The following is an 8,403-nucleotide window of genomic DNA, read 5'->3' on the forward strand; positions in this document are numbered from 1 at the left end:
TGGTAACCGGGGTCGAACATGATGAAATTGGTCCGAGCAGCGGACCGAGGTGCTCACTTGCGGCAGGGCTGAGGGATCCAATCTTGCGCCGGGGCACACAATACACATGCACTTCTCGGCGACCTCGTTGTAGGAAGCCCACTTGCGGCCCATCGAGGGCGGCACAGGGCAGAGAGGGTGAAACTGAGATGATGAATTGTCCAAGACAATACGTGGTTCTCATTGCATCGGAGTTGAGGGTGGAGACAGTGGTTTGAATGGCCGTGTCTGGAAGTTCGCCGGCGGTCGGATTGGTTGTTGTTGGCAGATGTGATTTCGCTACCTTGGCCGGGTGTGGGGAATGGGGTGGAAAATCGCATGAACTGTGTGGGTTTGTGACCACACAACCTCCAACTTGCCCAGACTGCAGGCCCATCAAGCAAACAAATCTTATGTATTATGATGAGTCACCTTTGGCCAAAGGCACCTACATCCTAATACATCAAAGCAGCAATGTAAGCATACAAGCGGCATGCTTTCGTATTTTGTGGTCACATTGGTGGTTTTCTCATCTTGTAGTAGCTACAGAATTTGTAGTGTGCCCAGGGTCTCCCCTGCTTGGGTAGGGTGCTGAATGGTTCAGCATTACAGGTATTATAGATGGTTACTGGTTTGGCGGCACTAACCCCAACTGCAAGTGGGGGGACGCAACTGCTTAACAGGAGATCCTTCCAATATGATCTTCACCTCCTCCTTCTAGGGCCCATTCGACCTGAAACCATCAATGCACCAGAGATCCCAGAGGCAAACATTCATTCCCCAAATCCACAATATGGATGAGCTGCAACACAGTGTCTTGGGGTTGGCAAATCCAATTGTCCCTGGTTGAGTAAATTACACTCAGGCTGGATGGGGTGCTGCTCCCTGAAACATGACAGGGACTACCTTCACACTGGCCATCAATCAACAATCATGGCATATTAATGGTGCAACTGTTTATACGTGATCTACATACAGGTCAATCGAAGGCACGTAGGCTAATGAAGGTGTAGTTTGGCATGGCAGCCAGACAACACCTGCCAAGGCCCCTTCACCCAGGTGGCCTATTCTAAATATACATAGTCATGTCCTCAAAAACCCCAAGGGGAAGTGGTCAATCATCGTCTCCAGATGTCAATATCCCAAACCGCATTGTATGGAACAAGCCCACCCACACCCACACCACCCAAGTCCAAGGCGCAGCAGGGTTGTTTGGCCTTGATTTGTTGAATGAGGAGAAGGTGAAATCCACTTACTATGGTGTTGGGCTGCAATTAAACCCCACTTCAACATAACTGCTTCAGGACTTCAGATTGCCACAACATCAACACATACTCAAGCTGCCCCTGAAATTGGCAATACTTGGCCATGCTGGGAGATATTACTTGTTGTTCAGATGAGGCAGACATTCATCTTGCTTCAGACAGGACGACTCATAAAATTACGGTCTGGCACTCTCTAGAGAGTGCAACACATTCCCCCCTGGTGTTGGTGTTGTTTTCAAGTGGATCATAGATATCAACCCATTTCCAACATGAATTCAGAATAATTCAGCATCAATTCAACACACAAACACGCATAAATTCAGCACACACTCCAGCACAAATCCAGAGTAAAGTTCCACAAGAAATCTTGAAAGTTTCCTCAAGAGAGGAGCAATGTGGCACTTCCAGGCTGAGCAAACACCCCTGGTGTGCATTGCTCCATCTTTCCTATTACTTTCAATACTGGATTGGTTTGATGGGTGAAACAAAGCCTAGATTCAGCTGAGGTAAATTCAACAATAGTCTGTTTCAGCCAGAAATGTAGAAATCATGTATTCTGTTCCAGCTCATCCCACTTTCTCTTCTTGAAAACCAGGGAAAATGATGGGATATTTGCAGTGGATATCACACAAAAGAGAGATTGAATCACTATGGATAATTACATTATATACACCTGTGTATTTCAGTTTAATTACAAGTTTTGTTAAAAAACAAAAACAAAAAAGAATGCCAAGGGCACCTTCAGTTGGTGAGGATAAGTGGAGAAAGGAATCAGGAAAAAAAAGACAAGGAACATTAGGAGTGAGAGGATGAGGAATCTGGGAGATGATCTAATCTATAATAACAGCTGTAGCTCTATGCAATCTTCCTGGTCAAATTCTAGATTTATATATATATATATATATAGTGTATCAAGATTTCAGGAAATCAAGAGAAGACAATACATAACATAGCTAGATAGGGGGATAACTGGATTCAGAATGTCTTTTGTGAAGATCACATATACATACAAAACTAAAGAAGTTCCAGAGTCGGGACATTCTCCATACAATAAGATTGATATTATTTACACCTGTGTACTAATGAGGTTGTTAGGGGAGATAAGGCCAAGGAAAATTAGGATAGGGGAGGTGCAGCCATTCAACCTCGCAATTAATCACAAAGAAAGAGCGTTCTGATCGGCTGCGGATGCCACTACATCTGAGGAAAAACTTTTCAGAGCTTGTTTATTGGGTATGGACATTGGCGGGGGGAAACGGGGGCTGTTTCCCATGTGTTTTTTCAGGGGGGTTCGTGAGGCAGAAGCTAAGGGCCGAGGTGCGGATCATCCGCCGACAGACGTCGGGAAAAACCTGCATAAATTCATTCCTCGCGCGGCTAATGTTGGCAACAAAAAAAAGAAGAAGAGCAGAAATAAAGAAAAGATTAACTAGGGACGAGTCCCCCGGCCCCGGCTTGCCCACCGCGCAAGAAACGGCCGAGGGGCGTTGGCAGGCAGATCGGACGAGGATGGTGATAAAAGATTATGTTTTTTAGAGGTGCGTGGGCGAGCTGTCCAGGTCTAGACTACTTCCAGAGGGGGCCAGACGGTTGAGGATGGATGGAGAACGAGGCCACGTGCCCGGATGACTCTCGACGCTGGACGGCAAGGCCAGGCGGCTCGGCTCAGGCTTTGTGCGCAACGTCGGCGTGGGTGGCGCCGGCCAGCCCGGGGCCCTTTTGGGCGGTCGCGTGGGTATACATGGGCGGGGCCTGGGGCGCGGCCGGCTTCTGGATGTAGTCCGGCAGATAGGCGGCCTGGTGGAACAGGCTGGGCTGGTTCGCAGACACAAAGCTGCCCATGTTTCGGGCGGTTAGTCCGGGGTAAAACACACTGGGCTTCTTCTGGCGGACTCAGAGGCCAATGGGACGTACGCAACGGGAAGCTCAATCACCACTGTTCCGTTGGATTGGAATGTCGAGGTTCGGCTGCAAATCCAGTTTAAAGCCTGCATGTTGCCCTTGGCTGCATCGGCCTGATTGAAAGACCTGAGCAAGGCTGCTAGTCGTCTTCGTCCCTAAGGCCACCACAGCGTTTTATCAATCAGGAATCTGGCGGGACGGCAGCGAAGATGAGCAGAGGCGGCTTACCAGAGACTTGTAGCTCAAGTAGGGAGCCCAAAGGATCACAAAGATGAGACAAACGACGATGAAGTTGATCATATGGCCTCTTCTGATCAGCGAGAGCCGTTCGCGAATCTCGTCGTCGCTGGAGTTCAAGCTGATGGGCTCGACGCCATTGTAGAGGATTCTGGGGATGTATGGCAGCAGGTTGAGGAGGGATGGTAAGACAGACGAGCGGGAGAAGACTACTGACCGATGGACGACGAGGTTGGCCGAGATCGGGCCGACCAAGCTCAGGAGCAGGGCCAAGACCAGGTATGCGCGCAAGACTCTCGCCCACGTGTAGCGCGCAAAGTGGGTCCAGATCGCCAGGGTCCGGGCGTGCCATTCGTCCTCGCTCATCGACGAGCGGAGCTCGACCGGCTGCGGGAACGGGTGGCTCTCCGGGTTCGTGTGCGCGTAGAAATTCGCAACCACTTGGGATCTGTGCGGGATGGAGAAGGAGGCTGGAGGATCCGGACCCAGGAACGCTCTGTCGGTCAGCTTCTGGACCCCAAAGCAGTCCGCCACAAGACGGCAGCCAGGCAGTATAACGTACAGGCGGGAACGGGGATGAAGAAGGCCATGGTGATTGATAAACGTCTGGGCTTTCTTTGCAGCTAGATGTTGATGTCCAGGTGATAAAGATCTATGAACAATTGCTCTTCAGCTTGATTACTGGGCGGATTGAAGTGGACCAGGTTGGATGCAGGCCTGAGTGCTTACGATGTATATAAAGATAAAACAGTCGGATGTCTTAATGGTTCTCAAAGTTGCATTATGTGGCCAAGTGAGCCGAGTCTTGATAGTTACAATTCCAAAGAAGCAAACCAGTGAAGATAGTCAGATCTCTCTCTCTCTCTCTCTCTTTACACTCATGCACTTGAGATCCGAATAAACACACAAAGCAGGAAGTTACCGAGAATGGGTCGAATCTTCAGAGGGTGTGAGACGTGCAGAGGCGGCGAGCTAGCTCAGAGAAGTCAGGGAGAACTTGTCGGGGGCGCAATAGGTTAGACTGAACAGTTGTTCGTTGCGGGGATCGATAGACTATTAGTAGGATAGACGATGGGAAAATAAACAAGAAAATGGGGGGATCAAATTGGCATTAGGGGGGGAGTGGTCTCGGCCTGGTTCCGCTTGTGATTAATGAGGAGGATTATTTGGTCGCTGGAGGGATAACTAACGGGCCCATTCAATGGGCGGAAATATTAAGCCAGAAGAGTGTTGACGCTGGAGGGCGAGAGCGATTATGGAAGCAGCGATACAGACTGAATACAGCCCGAAAGCTTTCAAATATATACAGCCAGCACTCGGGCATTAATATGTATCGACGGCAAGCATGGCGCAGGAGGCCGTCGCCAAGGGGCGCCCATATATGTATGCATGTTGTGGCCCAACCGGGGCGTGCCTCTCGACACCCTGCCAGCCAAGTCGACTCTCCCCGAGAGGTCGCCATCCTATCGAGCCTCCAGAGCGAGCACTCTGCTCGTCCCGCTGGCCGCCGTTGCGCAGATCTCTGGGTGTGAGTAGCAACACTGCTGGCTCGGTCTCATGGACCACACATTACTTCTCAAGCGTCACACATTCGTCCGGCCGTGGCGGCGGTGCGTCTGCATCGCACCAGCCCGCGCCTCCCGACCGGAGAGAGGCGGCGGATGTATGCCCGAAGCGACCCTTTTGAGTGCGTGCGGGTCCCTCCTCGGGGGCGCGCCTGCGGGACGGCGTCCGCCCTCCAACAGAGGGCCTTCGTTGAGGTTGCTCAGGGTACAACTGTGTTTGTCTTTTTGCCAACAAGAAAATCCTGAAAGAAAGAAAAAAAAAAAGGGTTCTCCGTTTTGTCATACAGAAAAAGACAGCCGGGTTCTGTTGATGGGCGTAGCGTGCAGCCCGCATGAACTCTGTTGTTTTTCGTGGCTCAGATCTCTCTCTTAACAGAGGTCACGACCTGTAGTCGGCATTGATGGCTGTGATGGAAGCAGGGATGAGCTGATGGCTAGTGAGGCAGTATATAAATGTGTAGAGAGAGGGGGGGCTGACCGACGTATTCCTTGGAGAGGTCGCAGGTGTAGAAGCTGGCCTGGTGTGCGTTGGGGTGGCCGAGGTTGAGCTGGATGATGAGGTCTTCGTGGCTGAGGATCTGCTTGGCCTTGTGTTCGTCGATGAGCGGCTCGGGCTCGCCGTTGGTGAGCAGACGGATCTGCATCTGCTTCTGGCTGTTCGGGGCGATGATGTCGACGGAGACGGCAGCGGGGTCGATGGGGTGGCTGACGGGGCTGTAGCCGAGGGCGCAGAGGATCCTGCCCCAGTTGGCATCCTCGCCGTTCAGGGCGGTCTTGACGAGGGCGGAGGTGGCGATGGTGGAGGCGATGGAGGCTGCGTCGCGTTCGGAGTGGGCGCCCTGGACGCGGATGTGGACGAACTTGGAGGCGCCCTCGCCGTCGCGGACGACGAGCTTGGCGAGGCGGAGGGCGAAGCGGGTGAGCTCGTCCTGGAACTGGTCGAAGTGGTGGGGGTCGGCGAGGGAGATGGGCTGGTTGGCGGCGGCGGCGTTGGCGAGGGCGATGACGGAGTCGTTGGTGGACATGTCGCCGTCGACGGAGATCCGGTTGAAGGAGCGGTCGACGGCGTGGGTGAGGGCGGCCTGGAGGGCGTCGGGCAGGATGGCGGCGTCGGTGGCGATGAGGCCGAGGAGGGTGGCGTGGGGCGGGGCGGCCATGGAGGGGTGGATCATCCCGGCGCCCTTGTCGATCCCAGCGAGGCGGATCTCGTGGGGGCCGAGGCGGAAGGAGTGGGTGAGCAGCTTGGGGAAGGTGTCGGTGGTCATGAAGGCCTGGGCGAGGGCGAGCCAGTCGGGGTAGGCGGGGCCGAGCTGGGCGAGGCCGGCGGCGATCCCGGCGCGGACGCGGTCGATGGGCAGCAGCTGGCCGATGACGCCGGTGGAGAGCACGAGCGATGCGGGTGCGGGGTGGTGCTCGGCGGGGTGGAGATGGCGGTCGAGCAGACGGGCCATCTCGCGGGCGTCGGCGAGGCCGCGTGTGCCGGTGACCGCATTCGCACAGCCGGAGTTGACGACGACGGCCCTGATGCGCTGCCCGCGGGAGTCGCGGAGGGTTTGGAGGGAGTAGTGGACGGGGGCGGCCTTGAAGCGGTTGCGGGTGAAGCAGCCGGCGGCGACGGTCTCGGGGCTGTCGGAGAGCAGCAGGCCCAGGTCGGGTGCGTTGGGGCTCTTCTTGATGCCGCAGTGGAGGCCGGTGGCGCGGAATGCCCGGGGGAAGGAGCTGGCCGCGGCGGGGCTGGGGCCGAAGCGGGCGAGCTTGGAGGCCATGGTGTGGTGGTGGTTGCGGGTCGAAGTGGCTGTCCTCCCCTAACCACTTAGCACGCACAGAATGGAGTTCGGCTCAGGAAGACTGGCCAGCTATCTGTTCAGCTTCTTCAGCAGACAACGAGTGCCGCCAGAAGAAGAACCGCAGGAAGAAGAACAAGCGCAGGAAGAACAACAACAGGAAGAACAAGAACAAGAACCGCAGGAAGAAGAACAAGAACAACAACAACAACAACAACAACAACCCCTCCCAACCGCATTCCAGCCACACTTCCCATCACTCAACAGACCAACAACAACAACAACAACAACAACCACCACCACCAGAACCAGAACCAGAACCAGAACGACTAGAACACGAACCACCCGCCCCAGAACACTCTACCTCGGCCCAGGACACTCCCTCAGCAGCAAACCCACTCAACAACAACAACACCAACAACAACAACAACAACAACAACCAACACAAAACCATGCACTCAACCTCATCAAGAACACCACCCCGCTCAGACCGAGCCCACTCCGCAACGTCACCCTAGGTAAGCCACACAACCCCAAACAACACAACACTCAGCTAACCCTGCCGTCCCCAGCCACCAGAACACCCCCCGAGACACACCCGACGCCGGCCAAGAAGCGCAAGCTGAAGCCCGCCTCAGCCATCATGTCCGCCGTCATCAACCAGGTCAACCGCGAGATCCAGACACGCTCCCCCGCGCCCTCGCCCATCAAGCCCGCCGAGGTCATCAACCCCTACGCCAGCCTCCAGCGCCGGCCCAAGCAGCCTCCGCCGAACGACCCCGCCCAGGCCCCGGGGGAGAGCGAGGCGCGCAAACGCAGGCTCGACGGCTGGCTCCATCCGGACACCCCGTCTGAGACCCGCACCCCACCACAGCCGCCGGCCGAAGCCATCCTCCAGCAAACCATGCCCAAGGTAACCCCCCCCCCCCCCCCCCTCTGGTCTGCAGAGAGAGCCAAGCCCAGCGCTGACTTGCCCCGCAGGCCTACCGCCAGGACGCCCCCGCCAGGCCCAAGCGCAAGACCGGCCAGGTCGGCTCGCTCCCCGAGCGCCTCCTCAAGAAACAGAAGCTGCGCGAGGAACGCTTGCGCGCACGCTCCCCCGCCGAGCCTGCCCGACGAAGCCCACCGACTGCGGTGCCCGGGCCGCCCGCGGAGACCGAGCGGCCGACCAAGCACACCCCAGGTACACACGCGTCTCTCTCTCTCTCTGCCCCTCCTGGGTCTGTCTGACACTTGTTTCCAGTCACTGCAGCCGCCCCCAACCCTTCGCCCGACGCCGCCCCACCGACAGGCCCCCCGCCCACCCTCACGCTCACCGCGCCTGCAGCCACTCCCCTAGTCCGTCCGCCCCTCCCCGCTGCCCCGGCGTCCCCGAAACTCACCCTCCTCTCTCCCCAGCAGCAGCACGCCGAGGCCCCCGCCAAGCCCCGCGCCGCCGTCATCGCCACCGTCCGCGCCCTCCCGCCCCACCACCTCCGCGCGTCCTACGACCTGCTCCGCGGCTTCTGCGCCCCCCGGCCCCCCGCGCCTCCCGGCCTCCTGGGGGGCCCAGGCGACGGCCCGGTCGAGCACGTCTTGGCCCGCGTCCGCGCCGTCGAGTGCCCACGGCTGCCCACTTTCCTCCTCTCTTAA

The 8,403-nt window shown here is 56.6% G+C and overlaps 3 protein-coding genes across 3 annotated transcripts; 1 reads left to right on the plus strand and 2 right to left on the minus strand.

Annotated features, from left to right (window-relative positions):
• Nucleotides 1-2,948: 2,948 nt before the first annotated feature.
• Nucleotides 2,949-4,012, minus strand: PtA15_14A123 (uncharacterized protein; the record flags this gene model as incomplete). The annotated part of the gene is made up of 5 exons (XM_053162807.1): nucleotides 2,949-3,117; nucleotides 3,198-3,340; nucleotides 3,414-3,573; nucleotides 3,640-3,892; nucleotides 3,985-4,012. 5 exons carry the CDS (start codon nucleotides 4,010-4,012, stop codon nucleotides 2,949-2,951), a joined length of 753 nt encoding a protein of 250 aa, XP_053026796.1.
• A 1,354-nt stretch (nucleotides 4,013-5,366) lies between these two features.
• PtA15_14A124 (uncharacterized protein) lies at nucleotides 5,367-6,753 on the minus strand (the record flags this gene model as incomplete). Its single annotated transcript, XM_053162808.1, has 2 exons — nucleotides 5,367-5,392; nucleotides 5,466-6,753. 2 exons carry the CDS (start codon nucleotides 6,751-6,753, stop codon nucleotides 5,367-5,369), a joined length of 1,314 nt encoding a protein of 437 aa, XP_053026797.1.
• A 470-nt stretch (nucleotides 6,754-7,223) lies between these two features.
• Nucleotides 7,224-8,403, plus strand: PtA15_14A125 (uncharacterized protein; the record flags this gene model as incomplete). The annotated part of the gene is made up of 4 exons (XM_053162809.1): nucleotides 7,224-7,279; nucleotides 7,351-7,684; nucleotides 7,753-7,954; nucleotides 8,015-8,403. The coding sequence occupies 4 exons, from the start codon at nucleotides 7,224-7,226 to the stop codon at nucleotides 8,401-8,403; spliced, it is 981 nt and encodes a 326-aa protein (XP_053026798.1).

The sequence above is a fragment of the Puccinia triticina genome, chromosome 14A (genome assembly GCF_026914185.1).
Source record: "Puccinia triticina chromosome 14A, complete sequence".
NCBI lineage: Eukaryota > Fungi > Basidiomycota > Pucciniomycetes > Pucciniales > Pucciniaceae > Puccinia > Puccinia triticina.